Raw genomic sequence first — 21,481 nt, 5'->3', positions numbered from 1 at the left:
TTCATAAAAGGGGAATTTCTGAAGCTTTCAGATTGTTTTCAAGACCATTTGCTACCTCTCCAGATGATACTCCTCGCCATTTCCAAATGGAATTAATAGATCTACAATGTAATTCTTGTCTGACAGACAAGTTCGTTTTGGCAAGACGTTTAATAACATTTTATCAGAACTTTCCATTGCAAGAGTTTCCTTGTCTTCTTCATGAAGCCATGAAAATATGTCAGTGTTTAGCTCAACATAAGTATGTGAGATATTTTTTTCTGTTATGAAAATTAGTAAAGGAATTAATTAGGAAGTTCTGGTCTTACGTTAAATGAGTAAGTGGCTTGAAACAGCATATCCAGACACTCCGGGATGATGATGGCATTGAAACAGAGGATGACACGCGTAAAGCTGAAATACTAAACACCTTTTTCCAAAGCTGTTTCACAGAGGAAGACCGCACTGCAGTTCCTTCTCTAAATCCTCGCACAAACGAAAGAATGGCTGACATCGAAATAAGTGTCCAAGGAATAGAAAAGCAACTGGAATCACTCAACAGAGGAAAGTCCACTGGACCTGACGGGATACCAAGTCGATTCTACACAGAGTACGCGAAAGAACTTGGCCCCCTTCTAACAGCCATGTACCGCAAGTCTCTAGAGGAACAGAAGGTTCCAAATGATTGGAAAAGAGCACAGGTAGTCCCAGTCTTCAAGAAGGGTCGTCGAGCAGATGCGCAAAACTATAGACCTATATCTCTGACGTCGATCTGTTGTAGAATTTTAGAACATGTTTTTTGCTCGAGTATCATGTCGTTTTTGGAAACCCGGAATCCACTATGTAGGAATCAACATGGATTCCGGAAACAGCGATCGTGTGAGACCCAACTCGCTTTATTTGTTCATGAGACCCAGAAAATATTAGATACAGGCTCCCAGGTAGATGCTATTTTTCTTGACTTCCGGAAGGCGTTCGATACAGTTCCGCACTGTCGCCTGATAAACAAAGTAAGAGCCTACGGAATATCAGACCAGCTGTGTGGCTGGATTGAAGAGTTTTAGCAAACAGAACAAAGCATGTTGTTATCAATGGAGAGACGTCTACAGACGTTAAAGTAACCTCTGGCGTGCCATAGGGGAGTGTTATGGGACCATTGCTTTATACAATATATATAAATGACCTAGTAGATAGTGTCGGAAGTTCCATGCGGCTTTTCGCGGATGATGCTGTAGTATACAGAGAAGTTGCAGCATTAGAAAATTGTAGCGAAATGCAGGAAGATCTGCAGCGGATAGGCACTTGGTGCAGTGAGTGGCAACTGACGCTTAACATAGACAAATGTAATGTATTGCGAATACATAGAAAGAAGGATCCTTTATTGTATGATTATATGATAGCGGAACAAACACTGGTAGCAGTTACTTCTGTAAAATATCTGGGAGTATGCGTGCGGAACGATTTTAAGTGGAATGATCATATAAAATTAATTGTTGGTAAGGCGGGTACCAGGTTGAGATTCATTGGGAGAGTCCTTAGAAAATGTAGTCCATCAACAAAGGAGGTGGCTTACAAAACACTCATTCGACCTATACTTGAGTATTGCTCATCAGTGTGGGATCCGTACCAGATCGGGTTGACGGAGGAGATAGAGAAGATCCAAAGAAGAGCGGCGCGTTTTGTCACAGGGTTATTTGGTAACCGTGATAGCGTTACGGAGATGTTTAACAAACTCAAGTGGCAGACTCTGCAAGAGAGGCGCTCTGCATCGCGGTGTAGCTTGCTCACCTGGTTTCGAGAGGATGAGTTTCTGGATGAGGTATCGAATATATTGCTTCCCCCTACTTATACCTCCCGAGGAGATCACGAATGTAAAATTAGAGAGATTAGAGCGCGCACAGAGGCTTTCAGACAGTCGTTCTTCCCGCGAACCATACACGACTGGAACAGGAAAGGAAGGTAAAGACAGTGGCACGTAAAGTGCCCTCCGCCACACACCGTTGTGTGGCTTGCGGAGTATAAATGTAGATGTAGATATAGATGAAATCGAGGTTAAGAGCAAACATCTGTAATGAAAATTTATGCAAGTATGTGCGTTTTTCTGTATGTAGAAATTTTGTACCAGACATTAACCTCATTATAAATGCAACTAGTGATAATTAAATTAAATGGATCTCAGATAATACTCCTAGAAACTGCGATTACTTTTCATCTGTCCTATTAAATCCTGCTCCCTCATTTAATAATGCAAGCTAGGAAAAAAAAACACATTTAAAGCATTGCAGATGAAGAAAATGAGATGATAGGGAAAGAGTGTGGAGGGCAAAGGAGAGAAGCATATGGCTGACCTCACCCACAGTTGCCTGCTCCTGTGCAAGTGCACTTCACACAAGCAATATTTCTGCCCGTTCGTGATACAGAGTATGCAGTCAAATCTCAGAAAGTAGTAAATAGACAGGCCTCTTAGCTAGCAAGTTGAAACCATATGGTTTTTACTGTTGTTCGTTTTTCAATCACTCTGGCTAATATTGAATTTCGAGCAGCATGTACTTGATTTTCAAATACTGTCAGTGTCAAATACTCCAAAACTGTCAGAGTGGATCTTAGGGTTTCCTACCCACCTTTACACAGTAAAGAAAAACTACATCCAAAAGAATGTTGACAGCAATGTGTGCTTTTTTTATATAAAACTTTGTCACGATGTCATTTTTCTAAGACATTATTTAAAATTTATCCAAAGAACCATACAACATTACTAAAAGTTACAAAATGAGAAAAAGCTGGTTTATAACGTTTTGTTGTGAAGTAATGAAAATACTTACTCCATTTCTGTATTACAAATAAATAACACAATAAATAAGTGAAATAAATCAGTTGCATTATGTGGTAATAATTAATTAAATGACTTGTACTTGTTTTTTTAGTATTACTGGAGCTATTCTTCATTATTTTATTCCTACACATTTTAGATTTCACTTCTGTAGTCTGAACAGAGGGACTCAACATTCATTTAATTACTTCATACTTTCAGACTTCAATGGCTTTGTGACAGTGCATTAATAATAATAATAATAATAATAATAATAATAATAACAATGTTTTCTCAGTTTGGAATTCTGTTAGAAATTTCAGTGAAAAATACTGCAATTATTTGACTATACATGTTGTGAGTAACAGTTGAGGGAATGTGAAATTTGTCTAAGAAATGTGAAATTTGACTAAGAAATGTGAAATTTGACTAAGAAATGTGAAATTTGTCTTCTGTGCTTTCAGGCATCAAACAGTATACCTTCTGCAGTTGCACAAGATTTGGCAGCATGTTTGCCACCAGGGGATCAACGCCCGTACGACAGCTCACGGTACGCCCCAAACGAGGCAGGGGATGACGTGCTGAGCTACAGTGTCCTGCCTGCTGAAATGTTGCCTTTTACTGCAGAAAGGCACCGAGCATATGACAAGTCTAAATATTATGACGCTACCCCCAGAGAAGTTCCTGTTTTGAGGAACCAGGTTAGCAAGGAATCTGCAGTTCACTGTTATTTTCACACCTGTCTTTATGCTTCACAAACTGTCATAGAACCTACAAAGTGAGGTGTGTGGCATTAACTTTGTTTCATTACAAGAAGACAGAATGGCTAGCTAGTACTTATCCTCAGCAAGTGATATTCCTAGTCCTGCCAACAGCCTCATTTAAAAGTGGAAAGAAATATCCTAACTTTCGGAACTGTTAGTTCCTTCCTCAGGGAGGAACAGTTGTGGAAGAATTGAAAGTTGGTGCGAGTCATTCTAACCTGAGGCTGAGAGGTGCCAACCTGTTGTAGTATAAGGGAGACAGCAATGAAGGAGTTGGTGTCAGGTAGGTCAAAGATAGTACATTGGTAAGCCTGTTTCAGTCAAGAGATGATGGGATGAAGTGATGTATGTATGTATGTATGTTATGGCAGGAAGGAAAGGGGGGGGGGGGGGGGAGAATGGGAAGACACATTACTGGAGGCTAAATTCAGGAGGTTGGTGGGATGCCAGGATATGTTGGAGAGCAAGAGTTCAGAATTCAGAGAAATTAGTACTTGTGTGGTACAGCAGACTCCAAAGACCATCGAATCATGACTAGGGCACTGTGTTCAAGAGCTGGATACTGGGTGCTCTAAGGAAGAAAGTTCTGTGTCCATTTGTCTGCTCGGCCGGTTTAGTGGTGGTCATTCCTATATAAAAGCTGTGCATTAAACACGCTAGTTGATTAACAAAATGTTTAGTTTCACATGTTGCTCTGCCATTTCTGCTGTATTTGATTTACCAGTGCTGGAGCTGGAGTAAGCAGTAGTGGGTGGTTGCATGGGAAGGTTTTAAAGGGGGAACGATTTCAGTGTAGGAACCTGATAATGGGGGTAATGGTACAGAAGTTTTGTGTGATTGGGCAGGGATACAGAGGCTTGGGGGGTGATGGAAGGTGACAATAGATTGTATGGGAAGGATATTGGTAAGAGAGGATCTAATTTAGGGCTTGACTTGAGAAAGTCATTCCTCTTCTCACTATTTCAACATGAATAGAGAGGGAGAAATAATTACTTGTAAACAATATAAGGGAAAGGGTAGAGTGTTGCTCGCCACAAACATGACACGTTGAGTTACAGACAAGCACAGTGGGAAGATTGTTGCACAGTTATCTTTTGACCAGTCTTCAGAAAAGAAAACAATTGCGCGCGCGTGCACGCACGCATGCACGCACACACACACTCGCGCGCGCGCACACACACACACACACACACACACACACACACACACACACACACACACACACACACACACACACAGATTCATTCACATAAGCAAGCACACTCCACACACACACTGCCATTTCTGGCAACTCGGACCTGAATGGAACTGCCATGTTGAATCTGGAGCAAGTGGGGGGAGGGGAGGGATAGCAGGATATGGCTGGGGGGGGAGATAAGAGCTCTGTCTGGTGGAGCATGGTGGGACTGGATGGAGGCATTACAAGACTGCTAGACACAGTGTTGGGAGGCTGTAGGGCAGCAAGGATGGGGGCGGGGGCAGGGGGGGGGGGGCAGGCAGAAAATTAGAGGAGCAGGGAAGGAGAAACAAGGGTGGGTTTGTTGATAGAGGCTGGCACATGATGAGGGTGAGGGGAGTTGAATAGGGCAGAGGTGACAGGACAGAGGGGCAGAAACTGTTGGGTGGTTGGTGTGGGGACAGTAGGTTACCATAGATTGAGATCAGGATAATTTTGGGAGTGGAGAATGTGTTGATCCAGATGGCCAAATTTGTGAAGCAGCTATTGAAGTCAAGCATTTTATGTTCAGCTGCATGTGTGCCACAGGGTGCTCTGGTGTGTTCTTGGCCACAGCTTGGAGTAGCCATTCATCCTAGTTGGAAGATGATTGTTAGTATATAAACATAAAAAGATGTGCAATTATTGCAGCAGATCTGGTATATGACATGTCTGCTTTGACAGGCAGACTGGCCTCTGATGGAGTGAGATAAGCGAATACTAACAAAGAGATAGAGGGGCTGGCCAGTACTTACCTCAGCTCAGTACAGCCGATAGATACACATAAAACACATAAAACAGAACCGAAAATTTACATTCCTAGCTTTCGGAACAAATGTTCCTTCATCGGGGAGGAGAGAGGGGAAAGAAAGGGAAGAAGGGAAAGGAGATTCAGTTACTCACAACCCAGGTTATGAAGCAAGAGGGAAAGGAAAATAGGAAGGGTAGCAAGGATGGAGGCATGGTTGTCAGAGGGAAGCCAAAGATATTCTACTGTAAGTACTGTGCCAGCTTCAAACCAAAGAGGATGCATACAGAAGTAAAGAGGTATATAGTGTAAAGATAAACACAACTATGTAGGATGAAAAGATGCGTGAACGGCTAAAGAGGAAAGGGAAAGAGAAGAAGACTGAAGAGTAAATGGGATTGAGGTTGTTTAACGTAGGTTCAGTCCAGGGGGATGGCGGGATGAAAGGATGTGTTGGAGTGCAAGTTCCCATCTCCGCAGTTCAGAGGGACTGGTGTTGGGTGGGAGAAGCCAAATGGCACATACGGTGTAGCAGGTTCCTAGGTCCCTAGAATTATGCTGGAGGGCATGCTCCGCTACTGGGTATTGGGCATCTCCTAGGCGGACAGTTCGTCTGTGTCCGTTCATGCGCTCAGCCAGTTTAGTTGTTGTCATGCCGATGTAAAAGGCTGTGCAGTGGCAGGCATGTCAGTTGATAAATGACATGTGTAGTTTCACACGTGGCCCTGCCTTGAATTGTGTATGTTTTACCAGTAGCGGGGGGGCTGGAGTAGGTGGTTGTGGGGGGATGCATGGGGCAGGTTTTGCAGCGGGGTCGGTGACAGGGGTACGAACCGCTGGGTAGAGAAGGTAGTCTGGGAATATTGTAGGGTTTAACAAGGATGTTACGGAGGTTAGGGGGGCGACAAAAGGCAACTCTGGGTGGTGTGGGGAGAATTTTGTCAAGGGATGATCTCATTTCAGGGGTTGACTTGAGAAAGTCATATCCCTGGCGGAGTAATTTGTTGATGTTTTCGAGGCCAGGATAATATTGGGTGACAAGGGGGATGCTTCTGTGTGGTCTGGGGGTAGGAACATTGTTGTTGGACAGGGAGGAATGTATTGCTCGGGAAATCTGTTTGTGGACAAGGTCTGCAGGATAGTTGCGGGAGAGGAAAGCATTGGTCAGGTTATTGGTGTAATTGTTGAGGGATTCGTCACTGGAGCAGATACGTTTGCCATGAATACCTAGGCTGTAGGGAAGGGAGCGTTTGATGTGGAAAGGATGGCAGCTATCAAAGTGAAGGTACTGTTGTTTGTTTGTGGGTTTGATATGGACAGAGGTGTGGATGTGAGCTTCAACAAGATGAAGGTCAACATCCAGGAAGGTGGCTTGGGTTTTGGAGAAGGACCAGGTGAAATTCAGATTCGAAAAGGAGTTGAGGTTATGGAGGAAATGAAGGAGTGTTTCTTCACCATGAGTCCAGACCACAAAGATGTCATCTATAAACCTATACCAGGCCAGGGGAAGCAGCTGTTGGGTCTTCAGGAAAGCCTCCTCCATGCGGCCCATGAAGAGGTTGGCATAGGACGGAGCCATCCTGGTTCCCATGGCCGTTCCCCTGATTTGTTTGTAGGTCTGGCCTTCAAAAGTGAAGTAATTATGGGTGAGGATGAAGTTGGTAAGTGTGATAAGGAATGAGGTTTTTGGAAGATCTTCGGGTGGGCGTTGGGAGAGGTAGTGCTCAAGGGCAGAGAGACCATGGGTATGTGGGATGTTTGTGTAAAGGGATGTAGTATCTATGGTGACAAGAAAGGTTTCAGGTGGGAGAGGAGTGGGAATGGATTTGAGGCGTTCTAGGAAGTGGTTTGTGTCTTTGATGTAGGATGGGAGTCTGCGGGTGATAGGTTGGAGGTGCTGGTCTACCAGAGCTGAGATACGTTCGGTTGGGGCTTTGAAGCCTGCTACAATGGGACGGCCAGGATGGTTCTCTTTGTGGATTTTGGGTAATAGGTAGAAGGTAGGGGTACGTGGCTCAGGTGGAGTGAGTAAGTCTATGGAAGCCATTGTGAGGCCTTGTGAGGGACCTTGGATTTTTAGGATTTTTTGCAGCTCAGTCTGGATGGAGGGAATGGGATCCTGGGTAACAGCTTTGTAGGTTGAGGTGTCAGAGAGTTGACGCAGTCGCAGTCCTTCTGCCACATACTCCACACGGTCAAGTACGACAGTTGTGGAGCCTTTATCCGCCGGGAGGATGACAATAGAGGCTCCCCAACTGTCGTACTTGACCGTGTGGAGTATGTGGCAGAAGGACTGCGACTGCGTCAACTCTCTGACACCTCAACCTACAAAGCTGTTACCCAGGATCCCATTCCCTCCATCCAGACTGAGCTGCAAAAAATCCTAAAAATCCAAGGTCCCTCACAAGGCCTCACAATGGCTTCCATAGACTTACTCACTCCACCTGAGCCACGTACCCCTACCTTCTACCTATTACCCAAAATCCACAAAGAGAACCATCCTGGCCGTCCCATTGTAGCAGGCTTCAAAGCCCCAACCGAACGTATCTCAGCTCTGGTAGACCAGCACCTCCAACCTATCACCCGCAGACTCCCATCCTACATCAAAGACACAAACCACTTCCTAGAACGCCTCAAATCCATTCCCACTCCTCTCCCACCTGAAACCTTTCTTGTCACCATAGATACTACATCCCTTTACACAAACATCCCACATACCCATGGTCTCTCTGCCCTTGAGCACTACCTCTCCCAACGCCCACCCGAAGATCTTCCAAAAACCTCATTCCTTATCACACTTACCAACTTCATCCTCACCCATAATTACTTCACTTTTGAAGGCCAGACCTACAAACAAATCAGGGGAACGGCCATGGGAACCAGGATGGCTCCGTCCTATGCCAACCTCTTCATGGGCCGCATGGAGGAGGCTTTCCTGAAGACCCAACAGCTGCTTCCCCTGGCCTGGTATAGGTTTATAGATGACATCTTTGTGGTCTGGACTCATGGTGAAGAAACACTCCTTCATTTCCTCCATAACCTCAACTCCTTTTCGAATCTGAATTTCACCTGGTCCTTCTCCAAAACCCAAGCCACCTTCCTGGATGTTGACCTTCATCTTGTTGAAGCTCACATCCACACCTCTGTCCATATCAAACCCACAAACAAACAACAGTACCTTCACTTTGATAGCTGCCATCCTTTCCACATCAAACGCTCCCTTCCCTACAGCCTAGGTATTCGTGGCAAACGTATCTGCTCCAGTGACGAATCCCTCAACAATTACACCAATAACCTGACCAATGCTTTCCTCTCCCGCAACTATCCTGCAGACCTTGTCCACAAACAGATTTCCCGAGCAATACATTCCTCCCTGTCCAACAACAATGTTCCTACCCCCAGACCACACAGAAGCATCCCCCTTGTCACCCAATATTATCCTGGCCTCGAAAACATCAACAAATTACTCCGCCAGGGATATGACTTTCTCAAGTCAACCCCTGAAATGAGATCATCCCTTGACAAAATTCTCCCCACACCACCCAGAGTTGCCTTTTGTCGCCCCCCTAACCTCCGTAACATCCTTGTTAAACCCTACAATATTCCCAGACTACCTTCTCTACCCAGCGGTTCGTACCCCTGTCACCGACCCCGCTGCAAAACCTGCCCCATGCATCCCCCCACAACCACCTACTCCAGCCCCCCCGCTACTGGTAAAACATACACAATTCAAGGCAGGGCCACGTGTGAAACTACACATGTCATTTATCAACTGACATGCCTGCCACTGCACAGCCTTTTACATCGGCATGACAACAACTAAACTGGCTGAGCGCATGAACGGACACAGACGAACTGTCCGCCTAGGAGATGCCCAATACCCAGTAGCGGAGCATGCCCTCCAGCATAATTCTAGGGACCTAGGAACCTGCTACACCGTATGTGCCATTTGGCTTCTCCCACCCAACACCAGTCCCTCTGAACTGCGGAGATGGGAACTTGCACTCCAACACATCCTTTCATCCCGCCATCCCCCTGGACTGAACCTACGTTAAACAACCTCAATCCCATTTACTCTTCAGTCTTCTTCTCTTTCCCTTTCCTCTTTAGCCATTCACGCATCTTTTCATCCTACATAGTTGTGTTTATCTTTACACTATATACCTCTTTACTTCTGTATGCATCCTCTTTGGTTTGAAGCTGGCACAGTACTTACAGTAGAATATCTTTGGCTTCCCTCTGACAACCATGCCTCCATCCTTGCTACCCTTCCTATTTTCCTTTCCCTCTTGCTTCATAACCTGGGTTGTGAGTAACTGAATCTCCTTTCCCTTCTTCCCTTTCTTTCCCCTCTCTCCTCCCCGATGAAGGAACATTTGTTCCGAAAGCTAGGAATGTAAATTTTCGGTTCTGTTTTATGTGTATCTATCGGCTGTACTGAGCTGAGGTAAGTACTGGCCATCCCCTCTATCTCTTTGTTAGTATTTGTTTCACATCTCATATGAGATTTTCCATTAATCATTTGGAGTGAGATAAACCTGTGACAGGACTGGAATAGAAAGTGTTGGGTGGTTGGATTGAGCAGTCTTGCACCCGGTCTTCCACAGGGATTGGGAGTGGATAGAAATTAACTAGGATGTTGTGGAGATTGGGAGAGGTAGGAGAGGTAGGAAGCCTCATGGTTAGGACATCCCTTATTTCAGGACATGAAGAGTGGTGATCAAAGTCCTGATGAAGGATGTGGTTGAGTTGTTCTAGTCCATGGTGGTATTGGGTGACAAAGGGGACGCTCCTTTCTAGATGATTCTTGGGGTTGGTGAGAGGATTGAGGGTGTGTGAGAAAATGGCACAGGAGATATATTTGCATGTTAGGTCTGCGGGATAGTGCCTGTCTGCGAAGGCCTTAGTGAGGCCTACATCATACTAGGCAAGAGTCAGATATACTGTCCTCGGGTGGCAAGGCTATATGGAAGGGATTTTTTGGCATGGAAGGGATGACAGCTGTCAAAATGCAGGTACTGTTGGTGGTTAGTGGGTTTAATGTGGACAGAGAGGACACAAGCCATCAGAGAGGAGGAGATCAATCTCCAGGAAGGTGTCCCGCTGAGTGTACATCTACATAGATATTCCACAAGCCATCATACGGTGCATGGCAGTGGGTACCCTGTACTACTACTTGTCGTTTCCCCTCCTGTTCCACTCAAAGGAGAGAGGGAAAAACAACTGTCTGTTCACCTCCTTATGAACCCTAATATCTCGTATCTTATTTTCGTGGCCCTTATGCGCAATATATGTTGGCGGCAGTAGAACCATTTGACGCTCATCTTCAAATACCAGTTCTCTAAATTTTCTCAATAGTGTGCCTCGAAAAGAACATCCTCTTTCCTCCAGGGATTCCCAGTTGAGTTCCCAAAGCATCTCCGTAACATTTACTCGTTGTTTGAACCTACCATTAACAAATGTAGCATGCCGCCTCTGAATTGCTCCGATGTGTTCTTCAGTCCAACATGATAAAGATCCCAAACACTGGAGCAGTCCTCGAGAAGTGTCCTTTATGCAGTCACCTTTACAGGTGAACCATTCTTTTTGTAAAATTTTCACAGTAAACCAAAGTCGGCCATTTGCCTTCCTTACTACACTTTTCACATGCTTGTTCCACCTCATATCACTTTGCAACATTGTGCCCAGATATTTAAATGACTTTGTTGTGTCAAGCAGAGTTCTTCTTACACATTCACATTAATTTACATTTTTCCATGTTTAGGACTAGGTGCCATTCGTCACACCAACTAGAAATTTTGTCTAAGTCGTCTCGTATCTTCCAACAGTCACTCAACTTCAACACTGTACCATACACCACGGCATCATCAGCCAACAAGCACAGATTGTTGCTCACCCTGCCTGCCAAATCATTCACGTATATAGAGAACAACACTGGTCCTATCACACTTCCCTGAGGCACTCCTAAGGTGTCTCTGATGAACACTCGCCATCGAGGGCAAAATACTGGGTCCTAGTATTTAAGAAGTCTTTGGGCCACTCACATATCTGTGGATTTATTCGATATGCTCATACCTTAGTTAACAGCCTGCAATGGGGCAGCATGTCAAATGCTTTCAAGAAATGTAGAAATACGGAATCTGCCTGTTGCCCTTCATCCTTGGTTCACAGTATATCATGTGAGAAAAAGGCAAGCTGAGTTTCGCAAGAGCAATGCTTTCTAAAACCGTGCTGGTTTGTGGACATAATCTTTTCAGTCTTAAGAAAGTTTGTTACATTCAAACTGAGAATATGTTCAAAAACTCTGCAGCAAACAGAAGTTAGGAATATCGATCTCTAAATTTGCAGGTCCGTTATGTTACCTTTCTTATATACTGGAGTCACCAGTGCTTTTTTCCAGTCACTTGGGACTTTGTGCTGGGCGAGAGATTCATCATAAATGCATGTTAGGTAAGAGATCAATGCCATAGAGTACTATTTGTAAAATCAAACTGGGGCTCTATACGAACCTGGTGACCTATTTGTTTTCAAATGTTTCAATTGTTTCTCGACGCCAGGTTTGCTTATTTCTATGTTGTCCATACAGGAGTCTGTCTGGTGGTCAAATGACGATACGTTTGTATGGTTCTCCTGTGTGAATGATTTCTTCATTGTGAAATTTAAAACCTCTAACAATGGAAAATCCAGGATGTAATGTAATAAGCAGAGATGCTGAGTTGCAAAGGCCTTGTTGGCTGAAAGCTTATTTTGTGGCAGTCTTTTTGTTGTGCTTATCTGTGACTCAGCATCTCCGCTGTAAGGTGAGGAGCAACTATCCTTTTCATAAATTTAAGACTTTGCCCTTTGTTTTGCTATCTTCAACTGCCACACCAGATGGTCAACAAGGGATGAATAAAAGCCTTAGACCTACTTAGCAGTTTCACATATGAACAGAATTTCCTCGAGTTCTCTGCCATCCCTTCTCTAAGGAGTGACAGTGGTTGTTGTATGCTTCACGCATAGATCTTTTCACAGGTGCATGAATCTGTACTAAGCTTCACTTGTTGTCATTTGTGTGTCCCCTTTTCAACCTAGAGTGCAACAGCCTCTGCTTCCTCAGCATCTGCCGAATTTTGTTATTAAACCATGGTGCGTCTTTCCCATCTTTAATCCACTTGGTAGGCATGTAACTCTCCAGACCATGATTTACAATATGCTTGAACTTTGCTCATAATTCCTGTACATTCATCTTACTGGAACTAAGTGATGCCAGTTCACTGTCTAAGTGAGGTATTAATAACTGCTTATCTGCTCTATCTAGCAGAAACACTCTCCTATCCTTCTTGACTTGACCTAGAGGAGGCCTGTGTGAAGTGGATGGGAGAGAAGGAGTTGAGGTTGTGAAGGAATGAGGATAGGTTGTCTTAGCCCTGTGTCCAGGTGATGAAGATATCGTTAATGAACCTGAACAGGCTAGGGGTTTGGTGTATTGGGAGGCAAGGAAAATCTCTAGATGGCCCATAAACAAGTTGGCATTGGAAGGTGCCATCCAGGTGTCCATGACTGTACTGCTACTGCGGATTTGTTTGTATACCTTCCCTTCAAAGGAGAAGTAGTTTTCTGTTAGGATGTAGTTAGTAAGGTGAATGAGTTGTGAAGTAGTGGGTTTGGAGTCTGAAGTATCGTGGGAAATGTTGTGTTCAATAGTGGCAAGACTGTGGGCATGAGGGATGTTGGTGTATAGGGAAGTGGCATTGACAGTGATGAGTAGGGATCCAGAAGATAAAGGAGTGGTTGGTATCTGTGACATGGGAGGCTTAATTTCGAGCAGTTGGCTGGAGATGTTGGTCCGTGAGGACCGAAATTCTTTCAGTGGGGCACAGTGACCAGCTACAAAGTGGTGTACAGGATTGTTGGGTTTGTGAATTATGGGGAGCATGTAGAAGGTGTGTGTGAGAGATGATTCCAATTTGAAGTTTTCATTGTTTAATTAGTTGTTTACTTTTATATGGGCTTTGAGTTTTCTGCTTCTGCTATTGAGATCCATAAGTACACCTACCTAGCTGGAGCATCATATTTATACAACTGTAAGATGACCTATTTCCTCAAATTTGTTATTTGGAAGCAACAGAATAATCATATATTTGCAGGTACATTTTTGGTAATTGAGGTCAATATTTTTATGTTGCAAATAGTTTAAAATGGAAGTTCCTTTTTTCATCAATGTTTTGTTAATATCTGAACTTTACAGGAATTATCAAAAGGAGGTACAATACTTAGTTTCATTTATTAGTGTAGCTGTAGTACAAATGACTTGGTTGGTAGCACTGTGAGTTAAGGGTGGTAGCTCTGTGAGTTAAGTCTACAAATCTGAATTGAGCGGAGGATGTGTCAAGTACTGCATCTTTCACACCTGGAAATGATTTATGTATGTGCTGAGTAGCACCATGGTTTGAGGTCCAGGTTTAACTGTAGGTCCCCCTCATAACTCGCTGGGAAAGTCAGTCCGAAGTTCTTGGAACGCAAGTTCGCACCACCTTGAATAGGACAGTGCATAGTATAACAGTGTGGCATTAAAACTTACCTTCTGGTGGAGGACAGTATAATATAAGGGCAGTAAATTGTAGTGATTGTTGTTGTTAATGGATGCTGACACAAATTTTTTACAGTATGAGGATCTATGAATTTTTGGCTCACAACTGGCTGATGCAGATAATATTATGCTGATTTTAAATTAATGAAGTAGAGACTTCAAACAACTGTGTAGCAATTAGGAAATTTAATGTCACAGAAGTGAATGTTGGTAGATGGTGTCAGATGAAGAATGCACTAAAGAGTGCTCGCTAATGTTACAGCCACTCCTCAAATTTAGTTACTACCTGGAGTGGCATTTATTGCAGATTTACTTCAACAAAAATGTCATTCTCTCATTCACTTAGTAAATATTAAAATGCACTATGGAAAATCTAGGATGGAATGTAACAATATTATGAAAAGGGAAGTTGCCACTCACCATATAGCGGAGATGCTGAGTCGCAGATAGGCAGAACAAAAAGACTGTTACAAATCAAGTTTTCGGCCAGTAAGTCCTTCATCAAAAATAGACCCCCCCCCCCCCACACACACACACAAAAGCAACTGGTACACATGTGACTGCAGTCTCAGGCAACTGAGGCCACACTGCTGCAGTGTGGCCTCAGTTGCCAGAGACTGCAGTCACATGTGTGCCAGTTGCTTTTGCGTGTGTGTGTGTGTGTGTGTGTGTGTGTGTGTGTGTGTGTGTGTGTGTGTGTGTGTTTTTGCTGTCTATTCTTGACAAAGGCCTTACTGGCCAAAAACTTTATTTGTGACGCCTTTTTGTTCTGCCTGTCTGCGACTCAGCATCTCCGCTATACGGTGAGTAGCAACTTCCCTTTTCATAATATTGTTAAAATGCATACTACAGGTTTTATCTCACCAGAATGAGTAATCCAACTCACCTTCAAACACAAAGAGTTTGCATGAATAAAGCGAAGAAGCTTTCTATTCCATATTATCAATTAATTTTTTTTATATATATATATATATATATATAATGGACAGCTGTGCAAAAGCTATTAACTATGCTGGAAAGTAATGATGTCATCCTGTCTGAATTTTCTGTAAATGCTAATTGAGCGTAGGAATTCCAAGCACAAATATATTTTTCACAGCCAGTTGCAGGGTGAAGTAAGAGTCCAACATGAGTAGTAAGATTACAACCTATTTAGATAATTTTACATGTACAACCACCGTTTGGATAACATGACTTGTGTCTCTTGACAGCCTGTTTTTACTCCTCTTGATCAAGCAGCAGTTCCTGAAAGCCGGAGACCATAATAACAATGAGGTGTTGCTCATACACCGTGAGTTTTTAATTACATAAACACTTGTAGGGGTGGGGGAGGGGGAGAGCTTTGCATGACAATTCATGGCTGAAAGAAAAGTGATTGCCTGTGCACTTCTGTATCCTACGAACAATTGTTTCATTGTGATGCATTTTGCAGATGGCGCTGCAGTTAAGGGAAGAATTGGAGCAGTGGAGGAGGTCTCAGGCTAGCTCTGTTCAGTCACTTGAAGAGCAGTACCCTCAGTGGGCAGACTGGAGGGCTGATATCCTACCACAGACAAGAAAGAAACGACCATTGAGTGCACCAGAAGTTCGCACAATGTTCAGAGGTGAGTCAGATATTCTGTGGAGTGAATTGAGCTATACATCAGTTGGCAAGAGCAGTCATTACAGGCTACATCTGTTGCATTACAATAATGGCTTTCCATTTTATGTTGCATTACATTACTTGTATTTTGAGGATCCTGCAAAAATGTTTCTATGAAACATGGAAAGAAATCAGAGACGTGTATTTTAGTTGGCAATTGAATCTCAATGTAGACAAGTGTAATGTGCTGCGAATACATAGAAAGATAGATCCCTTATCATTTAGCTACAAAATAGCAGGTCAGCAACTGGAAGCAGTTAATTCCATAAATTATCTGGGAGTACGCATTAGGAGTGTTTTAAAATGGAATGATCATATAAAGTTGATCGTCGGTAAAGCAGATGCCAGACTGAGATTCATTGGAAGAATCCTAAGGAAATGCAATCCGAAAACAAAGGAAGTAGGTTACAGTACACTTGTTCGCCCACTGCTTGAATACTGCTCAGCGGTGTGGGATCCGTACCAGATAGGGTTGATAGAAGAGAGAGAGAGAGAAGATCCAACAGAGAGCAGCGCGCTTCGTTACAGGATCATTTAGTAATCGCGAAAGCGTTACGGAGATGATAGATAAACTCCAGTGGAAGACTCTGCAGGAGAGACGCTCAGTAGCCCGGTACAGGCTTTTGTTTACGTTTTGAGAACATACCTTCACCAAAGAGTCAAGCAGTATATTGCTCCCTCCTACGTATATCTCACGAGGAGACCATGAGGATAAAATCAGAGAGATTAGAGCCCACACAGAAGCATACAGACAATCCTTCTTTCCACGAACAAAACGAGACTGGAATAGAAGGGAGAACTGATAGAGGTACTCAGGGTACCCTCCGCCACACACCGTCAGGTGGCTTGCGGAGTATGGATGTAGATGTAGATGTAGATGTAGATGAGTGCAGTATGATGAAAAGATTTAAGATTGTGAAATACAGTTGGAATACAATTTGAAGTTAGCAATGATATTGAAAGAATAGATTTCTGCTCACCATATAGAGGAGGCATTGAAACATAGACCATTGAAACATAGAAAGCCACAATGAAAAAGAATGCTAGAAATGTGAGTATTACTTGTGATTTTACCGTAAAACATGAGCTTCTAAGAGGATAATCGTCAGTGGGGCAGAATGAGTTGCCTATCAGAAGTTTCTTCAATTCAGTATCTACTACATTATCTTTAAGATGCATTCATTCAGCATAGTGCTCCATAATCCCACCTCGAAGGAAAGGCTTCAGGGATGTGGAGTGAGCCAAGCTATACGTCAGTTGACAAGAGCAGTCATTACAGGCTACTTCTGTAAAGTATACTAACAAACAGTTACAACTAGTGCCTATCTACCCGCATGGATAATTATGGGAAATTTATTTATAAAGAAGCTGCTTGGCAAAAAACCACTGCTCTTCCTCTTAGACTAGTCAGCTGCTGTTTTTATCTAATGCTTATAGGGCACTATCAGCTGTCTTTACATTAGTGATGGTACAGTTTGTTTAATGTGAAGATTAGTGTTAACCAACATTTAAATCCACAAGCCCAAATGCATGACATTTAATATGTTCTTGTGGTTACTGAATACATGTGTACCCGTGTGTGATTTCTTACCCATGACCGAGTAGGGTGGAGCAGTGGTTAGCACGCTGGACTCGCATTTGGGAGGACAATGGTTCAAAACCACCTCTGGCCATCCTGAATTAGGTTTTCTGTGATTTCCCTAAATTGTCTCAGGAAAATGCCAGGATGGTTCCTTTGATGGTTCCTTCCCACTCCTTCCCTAATCGGAGCTTGTGCTCCGTCTCTAGTAACCTCATTGTCGAAGGGAGTATTAAACACTAATCTCCACCTCCTCGCTTACCCATGAAGTGTTTGTACAGATTATTGGTGATCCTAGTATTATATTCATTCTACACACCACTTTCGTGAAGAAAAAAGTGTTTCCAAAACATAATACAGATTTTTAAAAAACCACAATTTTCATGAAATATGTTTGGAAATTTGAAAACTATTTACAGTAACTAACCTTGTGCCGATCTTGCAAACTGCAGTAGACCCAGTGAATAAATGCCTGACAGTTGCAATCGGCCTGGCGTGGCTGTTTCATGTGTGTGCCTCAGCCAATCATTTAAGATGGTTATGTATATGAAACTTGCTGACAGATTAAAACTGTGTGCCGGTCCGTGACTCGAACTTGGGAACTTTGTCTTTTGTGAGGAAGTGCACTACCGATAGCTACCCGAGTGCGACTTGTGATCCGTCCTCACAGGTTTTACTTCCAGCTGTACCTCATCTCCTACTATCCATACTTCACAAAAGCTCTTCTGCAAAACTTGCAAGATTAGCACTCCTGGAAGAAATATATTGTGAAGTCATGGCTTAGCCACAGCCTGAGGCTGCTTCCAGAGTGAAATTTTCACTCTGCAGTGGAGTACATGCAGATACAAAACTTTCTGGAATCTTGCACTTGTCTGCGGAAGGCAAAGCTGCTGAGTTCGTCTCGGTTCAGCTCTCAGGAAGATTCGTGCCAGTGCATACTGCTGAGGGAATTAGATTAGGAAATGAGACACTTAAAGTTGTAAAGGAGTTTTGCTGTTTGGGGAGCAAAATAACTGACAATGGTCGAAGTAGAGGGGATATAAAATATAGACTAGCAATGGCAAGGAAAATGTTCCTGAAGAAAAGAAATTTGTTAACATTGAGTATAGATTTAAGTGTCAGGAAGTCGTTTCTGAAAGTATTTGTATGGAGTTCAGCCATGTATGGAAGTGAAACGTGGACGATAAATAGTTTGGACAAGAAGAGAATAGAAGCTTTTGAAATGTGGTGCTACAGAAGAATGCTGAAGATTAGATGGGTGGATCACATAACTTATGAGGAGGTATTGAATAGGATTGGGGAGAAGAGAAATTTGTGGCACAACTTGACTAGCAGAAGGGGTCGGTTAGTAGGACATGTTGTGAGGCATCAAGGGATCACCAATATAGCATTGGAGGGCAGCGTGGAGGGTAAAAATCGTAGAGGGAGACCAAGAGATGAATACACTAAGCAGATCCAGAAGGATGTAGATTGCAGTAGGTACTGGGAGATGAAGAAGCTTGCACAGGATAGAGTAGCATGGAGAGCTGCATCAAACCAATCTCAGGACTGAAGACCACAACAACAACAAGTTTATGGCAATGCCTCAGTGTTTTCATAACTCCATAGACCATTGTTTTTACATGCAAGCATCTGTGGTTCAGTTGAAAGCAGGCAACAGCACTCCCAGCTGTTATGAGGCTTCTTTTGTGGACTCTAACAGACACGTCACTATTCAGTGCTTCACTACTGCACCTAACATGACCAGGGAACTTTCCAATATCCAGGCGAGGTAATTAGGATTGAGCGAGCTGTAAATATTTAGTTATTAGTAAGTTACAACATAAACATAAAAAGCAATAAATTTTGTTAATAGTGTAGGTTACTTTCTTTGTATCGAATGACTAATGTAAGAAACAAATGTAGTTAATGAAATCGCTTTATTTCCAAGGAAGTAATTTGTCTTGTACAGCGTCATTAAAATGTGGTACTGAGGCAAAATGATTTGTACTCACATGAAACAGTGCACTGCTTCTTTGAGTATTACTGTGGTCAAGCAGGCAATACAATATAATGACCATTCATCATTGTAGAGAAATAAATATCATAGAAAATTACACACAAACAATTTTGTTAAAATCTGTAAGCAGTGTGGAATTCCTCTCATAAAAACATAAAAAAAGATGGAGACATTATGTGTGTGCATGTGTGTAACTATAAATATGTTCAACAAAAATAATTAATTTTTGACAATATAATGAAATCAGATAGATGAAAAAATCTGCTCACCAAGCTGTGGCAGGATAAAACACACACACACACACACACACACACACACACACACAAAAAGGTTCAACTTATGCAAGCTTTCGAAGCCAGTGGCTCCTTCTTCTGGCAGAACAGTTGAAGTGGAAGGAAGAGGGGTGAAAGAAAAGGACTAGAGAGGTTTAGAAAAAGGGGTTCAGTTCAGATTCAGAAAAGTCGCCCAGAACCCTGGGTCAGGGGTGACTTATCAGACAGGATGAGAAAGAAAGACTAAGTGTTGGGGACTGCACTGGACGAGATTTGAAAACCTGAGAGCTGAAAGCTGGAAGACACGGTAACATGCAAGATGGAGATTGCTACTAAAATATTGTGAACAAGTTAATAAGAGTGAAAAGCTAAGTGCATTGTATGTAACAGAAAGCCAAAAATAGACAAGACAGAAAATGAAAGATGTAGAAAACTAAAACAGTATGAAGAAAGGAGTAGTCACTATGAAGTAATGCTGAGACGGAAGAAATTAACGTAAATTAAGACCAGGTGGGTGGCGAGAACCAAGGACATGTTGTAGCACCAGTTCCAACCTGCGGAGTTCTGAGAAACTGGTGTCTTTGAGATCATGACTGTCATGTTGTAGAGCATGCTCTGCAGCAGGACATTGTGTGTTGCCAGTATACATCCTCTGCCTATGCCCATTCTTTCTAACTGATAATTTGGTGGTAGTCATGCCGATGTAAAAGGCCGAACAACGCTCACACAACAGCTGGTATATGATGTGTCACTTCACATGTGCCTCTCCATTTGATAGTATATGTTTTGCCAGTTACAGGGGTGGTACAGTTGGTGATAGGAGGGTGAATATGGCAGGTCTTGAATCAGGGACAGTCATAGGGGTAGGAGCCATAGGTTATGGAGATGGATGCAGTAGGAGCATAGAGTCTGACAAGTATATTGCAAAATCTTAGGCAGAATGGATCTCATTTCAGGGCATGATTTTAAAAAGTCATGACCCTGTCAAAGTAGGTGTTTAATACATTCAGGACCAGGATAATACTGAGTGACAAGTGGTGTGCTCCAAAGTTGTTTTTTGGAGGGATAATCAGAACCTGAACTGAACGTGATGGCCCGGGAAATCTGCTTTTGAACTAGGCTGATTGGGTAATTACTTCCAGTGAAGGCTGAGGTGACAATGGTGGTGTATTTCTGTAAAGAGTCTGCATCTGAACAGTTATGTTTGCCTTGAGTGCCAAGACTGTATGGGAGGGAAGGTTTGATGTGGAAAGGATGGCAACTGTCAAAATGTAAGCACTGCTGTTGGTAGGAGGTTTAATGTGGGCAGAAGTGTATAGCTGGCCTTCGGCAAGGACGAAACAAACCGGGGTATCTGTCATGGGCAGCAATTTCAGAGGGGAAGCCAAATTCATATTTTCGAGGAAAAAAACCTTCTTTCACAAAGCGCCTAGCATCCAGGGCATGTCGGTCTATCGATTATTCATATGATTTTTAAACACATCCCTGTTGGTTGTTGAACCTTTTTGATCACATTATAAGTTGATTTCTGAGTGAATCATAAGTTTATTTTTGATTGTGTGCATAGTGTACATGATGTGTCTGCCAGGAGAATCATGGTCACATGTGGAAATAAACTTTCCTACAGACAAAAGGGGCCGGGCTACACGAGCTGAGCAGAATAAACCCTAACAGGTGAATGCCAATTGCTGTTTGTTTATGTGGTTGACTGTGTTAGCCAATGATCAGCTTTATTATAATTACTAGCGAAATCCATAGATTCAGACTACCAGAGAGGAAATAAACGACAGACTGGAATAACAGGTAAGAAAGATTACCTCGGTGTAGATAGAAAGAAGGATCCTTTATTGTATGATTACATGATAGCTGAACAAACACTGGTAGCAGTTACTTCTGTAAAA

At 42.9% G+C, this 21,481-nt stretch overlaps 1 protein-coding gene across 1 annotated transcript in view; it reads left to right on the top strand.

The window, feature by feature from the left end:
- Window positions 1–21,481, top strand: part of LOC126425240 (uncharacterized) — a 128,490-nt gene that overhangs the window by 48,718 nt on the left and 58,291 nt on the right. The window contains exons 3-4 of the mRNA XM_050088201.1: window positions 3,253–3,489; window positions 15,521–15,692. Coding sequence (XP_049944158.1) covers window positions 3,253–3,489; window positions 15,521–15,692 — 409 coding nt within the window. The remainder of the gene's footprint in view (window positions 1–3,252; window positions 3,490–15,520; window positions 15,693–21,481) is intronic.

Source organism: Schistocerca serialis, chromosome 10, assembly GCF_023864345.2.
Source record: "Schistocerca serialis cubense isolate TAMUIC-IGC-003099 chromosome 10, iqSchSeri2.2, whole genome shotgun sequence".
Lineage (NCBI taxonomy): Eukaryota > Metazoa > Arthropoda > Insecta > Orthoptera > Acrididae > Schistocerca > Schistocerca serialis.
This window is presented reverse-complemented; position numbering and strand designations above follow the sequence as displayed.